The 17,144-nt window shown below is 38.0% G+C and overlaps 1 protein-coding gene across 5 annotated transcripts in view; it reads right to left on the bottom strand.

Annotated features, from left to right (window-relative positions):
- mast2 (microtubule associated serine/threonine kinase 2) overlaps window positions 1-13,539 on the bottom strand; it is a 144,998-nt gene extending 131,459 nt beyond the window's left edge. For all 5 annotated transcript variants that reach the window (XM_084909928.1, XM_084909930.1, XM_084909932.1 and 2 more), the window contains exon 1: window positions 12,687-13,539. In XM_084909928.1, the coding sequence (XP_084766054.1) occupies window positions 12,687-12,767 (81 nt within the window). In that variant the 5' untranslated portion in view covers window positions 12,768-13,539. The remainder of the gene's footprint in view (window positions 1-12,686) is intronic.
- Between the last annotated feature and the right edge of the window lie 3,605 nt (window positions 13,540-17,144).

The raw sequence follows: 17,144 nt of genomic DNA, 5'->3' as shown, positions 1-17,144 counted from the left end.
TTTATAGATTAAAAGTTTATTTAGTGATCTTATTTCTAATTGTTTCGTTATTTTGCTGGAAAATCTTACTAAAGAATAAAAAGCACTTGGTGAAGAGCCTAACACAAAACACACAACAACAACTTCCATTACAATTCAGACCAGCCTGCCAGAAACAACAGAGTGGTTTGAGATATTAAATAGCTTTTCATATAGCTGCTTGCCTCTGCCACACAGATAAAGCTCATTAAATGTCTGGCTCTCATCCAGCAGCTGAAAGACACAAAATAATGCGTGTGCAATCATGTGTGTTCAGATGTGAGGGGTGTGTGTTATGTGGAGACACCTGGTCTCGAGTCTCTACCCGTCGTTGAAGCTCAGTTTGAAAATGAATGGATGTAACTGACATTATCCAAAGGATCTCTGCTCTCTCCACATAAACTGACAGTATTATTACTGGATCATGTTTTATAGCCTGACATTAACATTTGGCTTCTTTGGGTTGCATTTTTGAAGATAATCATACTGAAGTTTATTTGATTTTCTGTAATTATACAAAAAGTATGTGGAAAAATCTTATTTTGTTGCATGAACCACAACTATGCTGACTTTAAGATTTGACAACATAAAAAAATAATAATTTTCCCAAAAACATGACTGACTCTTGAAAATTTTACTCCGGCCATGCGATTCCATTGTGTCTATATAAATGTGTTCTTGTAATGTGGCCGCTTGACTGAAAAAGATAGAAAACTGCATATGAAATATGTGCAGAAATACACAATAACCTCTGTTGTAAAACTTGAAAAACACCACAGCCTTTGGCAACTAAGAAGCTCTGAGCCATGAAAACAGACAGAGTGAGAAATGGTCCCTAAAATGGCAGAAAGATGCACAGTCAGTGCTACAGTTTGGACCAGAGTGAGCCAAGTTCCAGCTCGTTAATTCAACGTTTAATTTGCAAGAATCAGAGGATTACACAAAATTTTATCCCTGGAAACATTAAGTCTCTGCGTACAACACAGGAAATCCTCAAGTCATGATTTGATTTATTGAGGTGTACCTAAACCTGAACTGGATTTGTCCCAGCAAATAAAATAAATAAATAACTTTGCTGTGTGAATGATGAGATAATGTTGAGATCAATGAGACATGTTTTTATCATAATGTTTATCGTATGTAGGCCACTGAGAAGAACAAAAGCTAAGTGCAATGAATAAGATCCATCTTTATAATTTAAGGAGTAATGGCAAGTCAAAGAACAATCAGAGTCTCTCAGGCTTTGTAGTACAAAGCTAGCATACTACATTATTTCCATTAGGCATTAGTATAATTACTATAGGCATACGGTCTATTCTCATTCTCAGTCTATCATATTATTCCTGACGTGACACCCCAGTGTCAGAAAAGCTTCAAACTCACTACCGATGCCCAGGAAAATATTTTGTATATGCATAATACCATTTATGATACCACGGGGAAGAGCTTTGGTATTTTTAAGTCATATCTCAAAAAATTGAACTTGTTAATTTTCATCTAAGAATCTAAAAAAAAAAAAGTATTTAGGATTAGATTTTAAAACGGCCCGTTTCAGTTCAAGCATGGTTTTCAATAAATTGCATGCTCAAAAAAATGTTTTGTCACGTACCCATTTCTTCTTGTTGCATGTTTAAGCTCTACGTGGAACCTTGTTAAGATACGACCGAGCAAAATATGATTTTTTTGCCATTTTTCAAGTGGTCTTAAACTTTGACTGGGACCATAATTTAACTATTTAAGAAGAAATTCTTACATAGTTCTTGTTTTTCTAATTAAGACAAAAGTTAAAAATGAATATTTTTTAAAGTATGGTAGTAGTTATGCTTTTTCATTCCTTTTTAAATGAAAAAAAAAAAACAGACTGAAAACCAGAACTGATCGCAGGCTGCATTTCATTACTGACCACACAGCTTGTTACAACAAAATGAGAAACATGTTTAACAAATTATTGTAAAAGTAGAAAAATGACATCTTCAGCTCTGCAGGCATGAAACACATCTGATTCAACTGCTCTGTTCCAGAAATTGTTGGTTTAGGGAGCAAAAGATTCCTGAATGTACTTGACTATAGTCATATGCTACAGATAATTTTTAGATTATTCAAACACCTGAAAACACATAATTAGCTACAGTATATGATGAACGCATGAAGAAAAACTGTATAGTGGCTGATATAGTTAATCAAATATAGTTTATGAATGTGAGACAAGCCTGTACACCACCAGAAACCAAGGTATCAAAAAAAAACTCACAAAGACGCACTAAAATCAACAAAGTAATTGCTTATTATATTAGCGCAGAAATGTCAAACACAATGAGCAAGAAAGGCATCGGGAAAATTGTCAACATACTGGTCAAAAGATGTTTTCCTCTCACACTAAGTGACAAAACCTGCCTGTATGTAAAATGCAGCAGGGGAAATAAGGAGGGGTCTCACAGCTGCTGAGTACTTTGTGTCTTATCAAGCAGCCCTGATCTCAGCCCTAACGTTTCATACCTTCCTACACGGAGGCTGAGCCAACATTTAGATCTTTCAATATACTACAGTTGCAAATCACTTACAAATAAAAGAAAAAACACATATGTGTAATGTGGGTATGTGTGCACATACGCTCATTTTTGCAACATGTGTGTTCATGCACATGTGGCACCATAAGAAAGCATACTGCATCAGATTTGGGCTGCAGTTTTCTTGAGCAGCAGGAGATTCATGGAAGCAGTGATCTCTCAGAATACTGAACCATTCAGAAGCTGCATTTACTTGGGTCATTGCCACGCATGAGTTGATGCTTTGTCAGCTGGCAGACTTTTTATGCGATCACTCTACTAATAAAAGCAATACGAATTGTGCAGGGCTGCCAGGTTTTTGATGCTCTGGCACTAATAAAAGTTTACCATCATCTTTCTGCAGCACAAACATGGGATGCAAAGGACAGTGCAGATTAGGAAGCATACTGCATGCAAAACAGCCTTTTTAATGGAAGCCAACATGTTATTGTGTTGATGCATGTCACGACAAGACGATCACCAGACTCATCATCAGTGTGGATCATAGCCAAAAAATGAGCAATTTAATTACAATTTGCAAAGCACATCTGGCACTCTGAACTAAATGTATCAAATGACATGGCAACATAACTAATGGACAATAAATAGTAAAGGTATGACGACACAGTTAATGAACTTATCTCAGATTTGGCTATAATATTTACACAAATGAATCTTTTAAAAATCACTGTATCATATATTAGTGCAAGAAATAATTAATAACAATGGCACTAGGAATTTTTGCAATGCAGCAACTACCCTTCTATTTACAAGGGACCAGGATTACTTGGGGACTTTGGTATGTTGCTACGACTGCGGTGGTCAGTGATCTTAATCCCAAATCTGCCATTTCTAATTTGTAAACTATAAATTCCATCAAAAACTAGCTTCCATATTTCAGTGCTTTCATGTGCACAAGAGGGTGGTGTTGGCAATTTTAAATGGAAGTTAGACAGCATTTTGTCCACATATGTCAAAGAGCATGTCTGGGTGCGGAGCATGAAGATATATTAATTGAAGAATAAAATTTCAAAAGATGATATGATGGAGAACATCCATGGCAGGACTACGTAAGGAACATTGGGCTACCTTTCATCAGGAACAATCTTTGTAGAAGTCTATTAAGATTCATTTTAGGCCTGCAGCTGACCACAGATGGAATTCCCAGAGGATTAGTTTTAAATTCAACTCAAACTAATCCCAGGCAAACAGGGCTTTATTACACTGGACTGGTATTACCAAGGAAATATCCATCGCATGTCTGTTTCTTGCACTGCATTCACACAGAACATCCCAAGTTTGTTAAACTGAAATTAACAACCTGCATTACTTCTAATCTACAGAATAACTACTGAGCAATTATTGAAATATGGCAAAATGTTCCAAAAATGCTTCAATGAATTATTTTTATCATTATGATAGATACGAGTTTGCTCTTTCAGTGACTAGGACTCTTACTGTTGAGTAAAATAAGACTCAGGAATCATGACAACCAGTGCTGTGCAAATGTTTAATTTACTAAAGGTCCTCAGGTAATAGAGCTTAGGTTTATGTGGACTGATGTGAGGTTCTGTTGGAAATATCACCCAGCAGAGAGCCAAGGACTTGTATGTTTAACAGGAAAGTGTCCGTGGGAGGTAAACGGAAAGCTCAATTTTAATAAAGTGGAATTATTTTCTGGTGGTTTGACTGAATTTCTATAGAATACCTCAATTCACATCAAATCTCCTACCAGTGCAAAAATATTTATACTCATTAAGTTGTATTGATATTAAAAAATATAAAAATAGTAGGCCAGTTAAACTATACATAGGCCAGTAAAACTTTGAGCCACTGACCTGGGCCTGGAGCTTCACCACCATGGCTACACCACCACAGGCCTGTTTTCTGGAGCAGCAAACGTTGCATCAGAGCACAGGGCTCTACACCTGATATGACTGATCATCAGTTCACATGAGTCACTATATTTACAGGCCTGAGACATGTAGCGATACGACCTATCAGAACACTAATCCCCTGGGCTACTGCTCACAGCTCACCAATTAAATTTTTGGTGGATTAAACTGATATTTAAACGTGAAAGCTTTAATCGTGGGTGTGTTCTTGCTCCGAGGGCTCAGTAGCAAGTCCAGCTTGTTTCTGTTGAAAATAATATTTGCCAAAAGCGATTGTGAAAGAATTGAGGTTAATGTTCAAACGCTGTCTGGGAATCAGACAGTGAGGTCTCATTACTGCCTAACCAGAGTTATCAGCACTGCTATAAAATGAGATCAGAGCCGTTTCAGTAAAGATTGTAATTAGTCCAATTTATGCTGATATGAATGCTTGTAATCATTTTGTAGTTTTTCCGACAGAGCAGCTCTGAATAATGCCACTGACTCACTGATGTTCCCACTTCCTGTGGTTCAGGGAGGTGAATTGGAGACTGGAGAAACAGCCGATTGCTGCCATTTTTTAATTTCCCATATGTATATATAATTCAACAATTGGTTGCAAGCTAACCGGGCCTAAGTTTAAGTTTACATCTTGCAGATCTTTCCAGTGAATGTGGCACACATATACAGGCATAATAAAAAAAATGTCTTTACTTTGACTGACAAGACAGAACATAAAATGTAACTTTTGCAGTTACATAATTCGACTGTCTGTCAAACCTTCTTGTCTTATGATTGTTTCAGACCTCATTGTTGTGTTTGTGTTCCTATAGTTAGCTGGCAAGGAAGCAGGATGTTTTTCTGGAATCGCCTTGCTGGCCAAGGCCCAAAGGTTAATATCACCCAATCACGACAGGGATGGCCACCCTCAGTCACTTCCAAAAAACATTCATGTATCAAGATGGCCCACACACACACTGTTTGATTTAAACCACAGCATGCTGTAAAATCTGTAACGCCCACTTGAATGCAAGCGAAGGAGCTCATGAAACGTGTGCTGACACAGTTATTGTCATCATTGTAACATAAAAACAGGCCAGAGTAACAGACACTCCTCTGCAATCACTGATCCTCAACCTTGTTTTCGAGGAAAAGAAGTCATTTAAGTCATGCAAGCGACAAACACCTGTCAAACACCAAGAGGTGGGGGTTGGGGCTGTTGATTGGTTGACCTCATTTCACGGAGTAAGAATGGTGAAGGTTGATGGTAGAGCTCATACACACATTTCCCTGTTCTGCTCTTTCTTTCACTTAGAGATCCTGCAGAATACTTTAGCTTTTTGATGTGTGTGTGTGTGTGTGTGTGTGTGTGTGTGTGTGTGTGTGTGTGTGTGTGTGTGTGTGTGTGTGTGTGTGTGTGTGTGTGTGTGTGTGTGTGTGTGTGTGTGTGTACAAATTTATACATCTTTGTGAGGACAGAAAAATTGGCCTGCTACTTTATTTGTGGGGATCAAAAGTCACTTATGGGGACGAAAGGCCTGTCCCCACGAGTTTGAAGGCTCAAAATGTTGTGTTAGTGTCAGGGTTACAATTAGGTTATAGTTAGGTATAGGGTAAGGATTAGGTTTAGGCATTCATCTTTGATGGTTAGGGTTAGGCTAAGCGGCTAGGGAAAGCATTATGTCAATGAGATGTCCTATGTGTGTGTGTGTTCTCCTCCTCAGTGGACAACAATGTGTTATCGACAATTTTGGGGAAAAAAAATACTCCTACTCATTCATCCATCCAGCTGTTGAAAAAAATATTTAAAGTTATTCATAATTTTTCCACACTTCTGCTATGAAAGTTCAAAAGCTGCCAGTTGTAAGCCCTTTCCATCTCCTGTTTTTCCTCCATTAGCTAGCTCCCTGGCAAGGCCACTATTGTGGTGGCCCTCGAGCTGCCTCTGTACCATGTCTCACTGTCAGGTGGATTGTGTCAAATTAAGTGGCAGTTATGACAAATGATTATGTCTGTGCCTGCTTTTACATGGACACATGATCCCAATTATTGTACACAAAAAAAACTATAGAGAAGTTTAAAAAAAATCTTAACTCGGGCAATTATGATAGTTGAATAGCATGTTACTTGTTCAACTTGATATCGCTCCACTTAAGAAAATATCGGTGTCCAAGTTGGTTTAAAAAAATGTCATGACATTCTCTGCTGGAGTGCTCACCTTATACTACCTAGTGCTTTGAGGTGACTGTTATGAATGAGTGCCTACAGGAGGCACAGCCATTTGTCGTTTTCTGTGAATTAGGTTAATGTGACTTGATGCTCTTGAGTATACATTCACTTCTATTAACAACTCAAAATGGAAAATAAATGCCTAGAGAAACACCGTAAGTATTCATTGTTTTCCTTAGTTAGTTAGTTAGTTATATATTAATAAAGAGCAATGTTATATCATAATAGGTTCAAATTTATTGGTTTAATGCTAGTAAATTTTCAAATACTAAAAACTTGTATTGAAAATTTCCTAAACACTAAACATGGCAGAACAACTTCCACAAAGAAAACTCTTTAACAATGTTTAATATTAAATTGTGTCAAATTTGAAAATACTACAACAGCAAGCATAATGCAGGCTTTTGTTCACTGCACAGAGTTGTGCCCATTTTCAGGGACAGGATAGAAAAAGCAAAGTTTAAACGAGGTGGTCAATAGCAAAGACAAACGCTAGGAACGTCCACTAAGGCCTTTCTTAGTAAACAGCAAAGCAATGTGCAATCCAGATCAGTGTGAGATCAACATCACTCAGGTTCGGGGGGGGGGTAACATTATAAGACATTAAGCTGGAGCAGATGATGGATTTTCCCTAGTAAGAGTGTTGTGCTGGCATTTTCACAATTTAACAGACCAAAGTTTAATCTAAAGGAAAAGACTTAACAAAATATAATTTGAGAACGGTAAACAGATAACCACAAACACACTGAATATTAACAAAGGGAAACAAACAAATGCTTTGACTTGTGTCCTTTGTCACTTTTTGAGATTTCTCCTTCCTACTCATTGCAGATTACCACAATAACTAAACCTGTACACTAATACGTGAGATTTTTGTATAGTCATCAATAGGGCTCATCTCAGCCATAATTCTCGTTAATGAGGGCTTTATAATTAATGTCAATCATCCTACTGCATCTGCGCCTTCCCATTAGTGCGCTTCTAGGCATTCTAAAATGGCACATAAACCATTTGGGCTCTATCAGTCTGTCCCCTGGCATCTGCAATGCAGGGAGAACTATCAGCTGGAGTCCCAAAGGTCGTTCTGGCTCAATGGCTCCTCAGCTGCACCTAACCCATAAGTGGTTAAAGGCTGGGAAGGAAATCACTCTCCCGTATCAGTGAAAGGGAGGGGAGGAGATTTAATGAGTACCCTAAGCACATCTAATGAACCGGAGATGTTAACAGCTACTGCTACTGTTGACAATATGTAGAGCTAGGAACAGACGAAGTTGATGAGGCTGGAAGCGGTTTGACTTCTTTATCAATAGCGAAGGATGGACATTATAGTGAGCATGGGGCTGGACACTATGGAAAGAAATCCATTCTCTCAGAAGAAGAAATGTTCTAAACATTAGCTACATGGTCATATGATAGAAAAAAAATGTTGGTAGTGCTAGATGTTTAGTGCAATGGTTTTCAAACCCTGAAAAAAGTAAACTTCTTCAAACTGATGGACAGATAACAGTTTACAAAGAATTAAGGAGCTACAATGTGCATTTTATAGCTTAGAAATGAAGTGAAAGTGAAGTTAGTGAAATAACAAAACTCCCTGTTCCCAGCCACTCCTATTAACACTCTGCTGTATAGTACACATTTAAGCTGCTGTAGATTTCAGTCTACCTCAAGTCTGCCCTAATTAGCTTGATCATGTCAGGGGCTTAAGCAAGGAGCAACAACATGTCTGTCTTAAGTGAGAAGATATTACAGTTTATCCTTTCATCTCTCTTTCAGCTAGCAGAGAAAGAAGAAATGTTTTCTCTGCAATCTATGAGAGCTATGAACTCCATCACATATAGCTGCAATGTTTTGGCTGCAGAGAAAAAAATATTAATTAATTTAAAACATAATAATATTATTTGCAACAAAAACAAATCATATTCAAATACCCTTTCAAGAAATCTAAGGTCGCTTTACACAAAAGTCAGAGCTCAAAGGCCTCAGTGAACAGGTGGCATTTGAACTGTCTGTTGAAAATACTCAGGGATGGAGCCTGTTCCAGAGAGATGGTGCAGCAGCACTGAAGCCTCTTTCCCTAAAAGACTGGCGTCAGAAGTGCAGACTACGCCTTTATCTGCAGAATGCAGAAGAAAACATGACGTCTAGAAGAGAAGATCAGAAAAATGCTGAGCAGCAAAAGCATGTTGGGATTTGTAAATGAGGAGATGGATTCGATAAGAGATACGGAACTTGACTGGTAGCTTAGCCGTCATCATCGCCAAACTCCAGCACGTAAGTGTTAGGGTGATGTGTTTAGGTAAGAACTCCGGCAGCTGAGTTCTGAACATACTGCAGTGTGTCCAAGGCTTTGATAAACAGACCAAGCAGGAAAATGTTACAGTAGCCCAGGTGGGAAGTACTGAAGCTATCAATGATGGTTTCAGCTGAAGAGTCAGGGAGCACTAGCCAGAGCTTGGACATATTTGGGTGGCAGTTTTAGAGATGGATTTAATATGTAATAAAAATTAAGGAGAGTGGAGGAAGCCCAGGATGACACCAAAGTTAGGGAAAAGGTGAGATAGAGGTGCAGTTTGGCCACTTTTCCTGGCTGTGACCTGGGAACCACAACCACAGTTCAGTTTTATTATTGTTCAGTTTGAGAAAATTGGTTGACATCCAGTTTTTGATGTCTACGAAGAAGCTGACGAGAGACAAAGGAAGACCTTACCAAGGTGCTTCTCTGGTTTGTCTGTCACAGATGGAATTGTGTTCTCCCAACTTCAAGCAGATGGTCTGTGACCCTCCCTTTCCTCAGGACCAATAATCAAGACTGCGAGGCTGAAGCTCATGCGTGCCCAGAACACGACGCTTTCCAAGCCCTGGAGGATCCACATTCTTTTGCATACTTTTGATATTTTATAAAGAAGTGTGTCATGTTACTGGATTTTGTTGGGACCTGTCGCCACTATATCTTGCAACCTGTCTTTATCTGTGCTTGGTCTAATCATAGAAAACTGACCACTTCCACACTTTTGAGTGTGACCTTTCTTTGGTATTATCTCTTCCTGAACAGCGGATACATTTTCCTTCTTGGCTTTACTCATCAGGACATCCTGGTTATTGTCATTTTTTTCTCTCAGAAGACCAGCGTTACACCAACCTTACATACTGCCTGAAACCAAATTATTGTTTGTCTCATCAAATATTAAAGCCTACATTCATCATCGCCATTGACATTTTTCCCCCTCTATAAAATATTGTGATCATTTTATCGCCCAGCACTACTCGCACCATGTTGGAAAGTTCCAAAAATATCCATTATAAAAAGGAAAGCTACCATTTTTCCATTTTTTTACATTCAATGTTCAATGGCATTTACATTTAACCCTATTTTGAATTTGTTTAAAAGATAAAGGAGAAGTTTGATTACACCTTGCAGATTATGTGACTTCAATGATGTAATAATGTCCTGTTTGTTTTAACTGTGGTGACTGTTTGCAGTCACCACCGTAAAAACAAGCATTCTTCTTCCAACTGTCAGTATGCAGGTCCCACATTACAACACTCCAGTGGGTGTTTGTATGTGTTTATCCGCTGTCCCTGGCAACATATTGAAATTCACGCTGAAGTTAGAAAATGACATCCATCCTCTGACTGTATGAAATGTTGGTTATTTTGTGGGGGGTTTTATTGTAACAAGGACAGTGTGTAAGTGAAGACATCAGTGACGAGTGATCCTCCAGGAGCAACTGTATGATCTGATGATCTGTTTCTCATAAAGTAAGGACGATAAGCATAAAAACCACATATTTGTGTGGGTTTTCTTTACAAGACGGCAACTGGCTGTTATTTTTAAATGAACATGTAGAAATCATCATCAAGCAAAAACGGAAATCCATGCACAGCTCTGACCTCTAGCATGTGCAGCTTTTCTCCGAGGACATCTCTTTGTTTTGTCAGAAGTAAGCTGTTGTCACACATCTTACAGAAACCCCAATTATACACATTTGCAAGAAAATAAGAACAGCCAACCCTGAAGTAATATAGCACATGATTCACAGCCTTCCACAATGTAAGCAAATAGGCAGATAAGTCACTTAACATGAAAACGCCCTGTCTGCTCCTTCACTTCGTCACGGTTCACACAAGAACAAATAAAACTGTAGCAGCACAAAAACATCTGTCTTTCTTCCCATGACACAAATATAAAGCTCACTCCCTCAAACTTCCCCAAAACCGAATCCTTCCCCTGAATCTAAACTGCCTGCAAAGAAGACATTTCCTCTTTTAGGCTGATTTTGGGAAACATTTGGAGCTCCACCGATGACTTCATATTTGGACAGAGGTTTTCTTATTAGAGGACTATCTTTATAGTTTTTACAAACAAAGACAAATAAAATATAAAACTGCCTTAGTATGGCTCCTGAATAGTATTACACACAAGCTGCAAGTGATTTCAATTCCTAGCAGCATTAAAATAAACTTTTACTGAATTCTATCAGGAATTGCACTGTACAGTATTACCACGCAACCATGAGTTATTACGGACTCAAATATGATGTCATATCAATAAAGTCTTAAATATTTTAATTATTGGTTTAGTGAGGTAAAGTAGCCACCAAAGGGGCATGCAACAAATCTGACTGTAAAATTGTGGGTGCAAATCAATATTTACTATAACAGATATGCTAGGCTGATAGCCGGTGCTAAGCTTCTCATACTTCTTACTTCAAAAAGTCTTTACGGAGAATGTTGTAAAATCTTTCAGGACATCACAAAACATTTTGAACATTTAGCCAGTTGAATATTATTAAAATACTTAGACATATGGTACTGCGATAGCAATCAATACTGGCCTATACCTGTTTTTAAACCAATATACTGATGCATCGCTTCTAGAAGAGCAACAGCTAATAACAGCTAATAACTGGTTAAAGTAGATATATGTGGCAGACAGTTGTTTATTTTGTGCTTAAGCCTCATAACCCTCTAAATGTGCAAATGCACAGACTTTCAGACTTTATATATGTAGAATCAATAACTTTATGGGAGGGATGAACCCTCCCCCAATATCACTTATATCAAATAACTGGACTGAAAAAATACTAATAAAAAATACCTGAAATAAAATTACCAGTTTGATCGCACAGCTCAAAGCCCCTCTGACCTCCAGTTCTGATGCATTTTTTCTTAAGGTGCAGGTTTCCCAGGTATCCCAGACTGGCATTACAACTACATGTTGAACAAATTGGGCACTGAATAGATTAGCACAAGGCCAAATAACACCAAGTAATGAGCCCACTATGGATAACTTGGTGTTAGTTGGTGGTGGATTACTTCTACTTACTGATAAATTACAACAAATCCAAAATCCATACTCTTTGACAAAGCGCAGATTTGCTGCTAGAGCACACTTTAGTCTTCTTCAGTACTCCACTCTACATTACATGCCTTCGTCTGACAAACCAAAGAATGTATACAACCTACCATAGTAGGAAACAGCCAGCATCCACACTGACTGAGCAAAAACTGTGAAGCTCCTGAATTAGGTCCCTTTTCTCCATTAGGGAATGAGTCTTTCAAACATGTAGAGCTGCAGGGACAGAGCATCTCTGTACATGTTTTACTGAAAGCGTATATTTCCTGAGAGGATTAACTGTTCATTAGTAGTATGCTGATGAAATAGACGGACATCATAACTGCTTGTTTATTCTATACTGACTGCTTCATTTTTCACACAACCTCACTGCTGTGTGACTACATGCTTACAGCCAGTTTTATAACTACTAGCAATAGCAACTAATTATGATGGCATATATTAACTCATCTAAGCCAAAAACCATAGTTATTAGGAAAGTTCTGGAAAAAGGTCTACATTGCAGAACTACTAATAAAAATGGTTTTGCATAAAGGTACCGAAAGCAAAGGACGTCGCTGTTTAAGTGGTTTCTAGCAATTTCTGTGGGCTCATGAACTCACAAGGGAACGAGACACGTCCTCCTGACATAGCAAGGAGTATCGAAAGGCTTTTACTACTCACCGCATCTTTCTCCTCTCCTCCACTGTCGTGCTGCTCCATACTGCAGAGTTTCCTTTTGTTTTTATTCTCAGTCCTCTTCATACTGACTGTAGGAACAGTCCTATCGCGCCCCGGATTGCACCACTTCACCCGCTTTCCTGTGCAGTTTCCAGTATCCTCTCGGTAACTTCACTTAGCTGGCTAGCACAACGTGTCAGGTCGGCTGCTGTGGTTTTCAGGGACACCTCAGCGCCAAACTGAAATGCATGGCTTGCTGTTGCAGTTTGTTGACTTGCGATTCCACCTATGAGTTTGCTCCGGCCAGCCATTCCCGACTCAGAGCCCGGCTACACTTCTTGTGCTGACTCCACATCTGGAAAACCCGTTGTGACAAGCTGTCAATCAGCCTTCTTGCATGAGCAGCCACCGGTGTCTCCTTGAAAACAATAAAAGGGCAGTATGCGCTTTTCACAGGGATAGCTTTATATTTCTAGAAAAAATGTATCCGTGATGCGCTTTTTTGTGCCGTCTGTGGCAAATGTTCATTCAACCCGATTTAAGCTAGCGTCTTGCCGCTGAAACACTAGCTGAGCGGCTAGTCTGGCTGCCTGATAGCGTCTACCTGCCCAGAAAGACCGCGACACCCTGGCAGGTCTACCTTCCCTCTTAACGCTTCCAGATGATTCCCCAAGAGCTCCACGTCTTCCGTCTCTGCCTGGTGACTTCTTAGGCGACATACATCATGTCTCGGTGTTCGCCCATCCTCACATAAAGGCTGATCTCTGCGAACACTGAGTTAACCTCGCTGTTGAACTGCAACGACACGGTACAGCTCAGCTTGTTTCCTGGCTCTGACACGACTGCTGGGGTGTCAGGTTAGCAGGAATACAACATCCGGTCCATTAATACCAAAATAAAAGTATGCAAGAAAGGACGGGAATCCACATGTAATAAAAAAACAACAACTATCTATCTAACTAACTACTAAACAAATAAATATATAAATAATAAAAATGCAATGACTATTAAAAATAAATATTAGTGATAACCTCTTTGTCTCTCCCAGAGTGTTCAATCTTTGACGTCTTTGTAGTAATAGAAAATAAACCAGATAGGGATAACATTCACTTACTTTGAAGCGATAATAATAATTATTAAATTGTATTTATTAATTTAACCAGGTTAGTCTCACTGAGATCAAAGATCCCAGTGGCACTAACCACTGATCTCTTTTACATAATAATTATAATAATTTGGGATTTTCCTGATGTGAGTGAAATTTGAACATTGACAATGCAATGTGATATCGGTAACTGTCGTGGTAAAAGAAGACAAATATACTCTACTGCCATTTCAAAAGAAGAAAATATATTTTTGTTTATACTGAATGCAATATACGGAAGTCAATATGTCGTTATATTATGTCAGTATTGCATTATTATTTCATTCTATTAAGTCATTTTTCGCAATTTGCGCAAGTGCAAAAGGTTTTATTTTGAAATGCTAATCCCCTTCACACCTCTGGTTTCAAGCTCATATACACCCTCCGCTTGCTAGAAATTTCTTGATTTTGGAAAAAAAGATGATGACGATTATAAAAAAATCCATGCAGACACATGAAAGAAATTAACTTTTTTTTTTTCTAAAATTTAAAAGCACACTCACAGACTCAGACACCTTATACTAATTCCTTTATATATACCGACTTGCTTTTGCATCCTCGTAGTGTTGGGGCTGTGAAACAATTCCACGAGGTTTGTTGTTGTTTGCTGCCACCTATTGATTAACAACTAAACTGCTTCGTATGTGTTTTCTGTGTGTATGTTTAATGAGACCGTGAAATAAACAGATAGGCTTATAAAGTGATGTATATTTTAATGTTTCATATATAGCTGCATATAACATTTACATATTAAACAATCGTATATTCTATTATCTAATAATATGAATAATTAGTGTGTATTTTAGGCGCACGTGTTGTTTAATAAAATCCTTTTTTTTTCCCAAAGAGGGAATTTTCTTGTCACTTTGACATCCTTGTATTTAAACCACATGGCAATACTTTGATAAATTGTGCCATATATATGACAGTCAGATTTTCTTTTATCCCCACAGTAGCCTTATTCTATCTTTCACTGGTAAACTTCACCGGGTACACCTGTTCAGTGTTTCATTAATGCAAAGATCTAATTAGCCCATCACACGTCAGCAACTCAATCCATTTAGTCCTACAGTCATGGTCAAGACAACTTGCCGAAGTTCAGGTTGTGCAGCAGCAGAAGACCGCACCAGGTGTCACTCCTGTGCTGATTAGGATAACATTGACTGGGCTGATGGATCTCAAACTCTGCTGCAGCATACAGATGCTTTCATTTAGTTTATCTGGCATAAACAAAATAAAAGCATGCCAGGATCCATCCTATTTGTACCAGTAGTTTAGACTGGTGATGTAATGTGGGGGACATTTTCTTGGCACACTGTATGTCAGCATCATTTACTCTACTCAGTCTGACTGAGTATTGTTGCTAACCATATCCATCCCTCTCTGATCTTAGTGTACCCATCTTCTGATGGCTGCATTCAGAAGGATAACACACTCAAATAACCTCAAACTGAATTTTAAATATGACAACGAGATCATGATAACTTACCATTTTTCTTTTTTAATGCTCTGATATTTTGAGAAGCACTATGTGACTTTTGTCTTGAAAGGTGCTTCCCAAGTCATTGCGTTTTAATCCATCAAGACACATTTCTACTTTTTTCAGTCACTACCTGTTGATATACCTGAAAAACAATTTAGGTTATGGGACAAAATTATATCCAAGTTTATATGGAATTTTCATAGACCGAGAATTAAATTTGAAACACTACAGATAAGAAAGGATAAGGGGGGTTTGGCACTCCCAAATCTTGAGGCATACTTTTATGCTGCACAAATCAGGTACATCATTTGTTGGTGTGACAATGATTATGAAGCCAAATGGAAGAATTTAGAAAAATCAGTACAAGGAAGAGAAATTCAAAGCCTTATAGGAGACAGAAAAGAAACAATGAGAGTAATTAAACAGCTGAATTCAGTCACTCAGTTTACGCTTAAAATACGGTTTAACCTGATACGAAAATACAAACTAGAAAAAGAGCTTGGATTAATTCGATGGATAGCCTATGATAAGGGTTTTACACCCGGTTCTATGGACCAAAGATTTAAACGGTGGATTCCTACTGGATTAACAGCGATGTGTACACTAATTAAAGATGGGAATTTTATGAGTTTCCAGGAGATTAAACAAAAATATGACCTAAGTAATCAAGATCACTACAGATATTTACAGATTAGGGACTTTTTTAATAAAGAAGTAAAACATAGTGTAGATCTGGATAAAAATTCGATAATTAAAACCATAACTGAAGTTTACAAAGCAAAAAAAATTAGAATAATCTCTACAATTTACGAGCATATAATGGAGGCAAGAGGGTGTACAACAACATATGTAAAACTGAAGTGGCAGAGAGAGTTGGGAGTGAACATATCTGATGAGGAATGGTCACAAACCTGGAAAATACAGCAGTCAACAACATCATCACGTGCCTGGAGACTGCACTGCTGGAAAAATGTAATTAGATTTTTTATAACACCCAAAATTAAGAACAAACATACCTCATTACCACAAGCGTGTTGGAGGGGATGTGGAGAGGTAAATGTGAATCATTCCCATGTGTTCTGGTTCTGTCCCAAGATTACAAAATTTTGGGAAGATGTTCATTTAGTTATAGGTAAAATTCTGGGTTATGCTGTATCTAAGACTTGTACATTATTATACTTTGGTGTCATTACGGGAAATGTGATGAAAGAAGATAGATACATATTGAAAATTATGCTTGCTGCCTGTAAAAAGGCAATTACAAGAAAATGGAACAAGATAGACCCACCATCACAGGACGAATGGATCAAAATTATAGATGAAATACAAACCATGGAACAATTGACCTACAGAATAAGGACTCAGGAAGATCAATACCATAAAAAGTGGGAAAAATGGACTGAGTACATAAACCCAACAGGATAAAGACCAACACATTGATAATGAGAAATGATCAAACTGTAGAAACAAGGAGATCCAACATTTTTTTTTTTTGTTTGTTTGTGTGTTTGTTTTTTTGTTATCCTACTTGTTGTATTTATTTTGTTGTTGTTGTTGTATAGTGTATAGTGTTTAAAGAAAAACAATAAAAAGAAAGTTTAAAAAAAAAAAAGAGACACATTTGGGGTGTAGTAGAATTGGATATTTGCATTATGGATGTGTAGCTGGCCTGCAAATTTGTCAGCTGCCCATTCAGTTGACCACAACTCCATATTATGGTCAGTATAGACAACAAAGTCCAAAGAGTGTTTCCAGCGCCTTGTTGAATCTTTGTCACAAAGCCAATATGGAGTTCAACTCAGTGTAACTAAAGAAATGGCCAGTGAGTTTACCC

Source organism: Perissodus microlepis, chromosome 17 (assembly GCF_051167445.1).
Source record: "Perissodus microlepis isolate ML-2025 ecotype Zambia chromosome 17, ASM5116744v1, whole genome shotgun sequence".
Classification (NCBI taxonomy): Eukaryota; Metazoa; Chordata; class Actinopteri; order Cichliformes; family Cichlidae; genus Perissodus; species Perissodus microlepis.
This window is presented reverse-complemented; position numbering and strand designations above follow the sequence as displayed.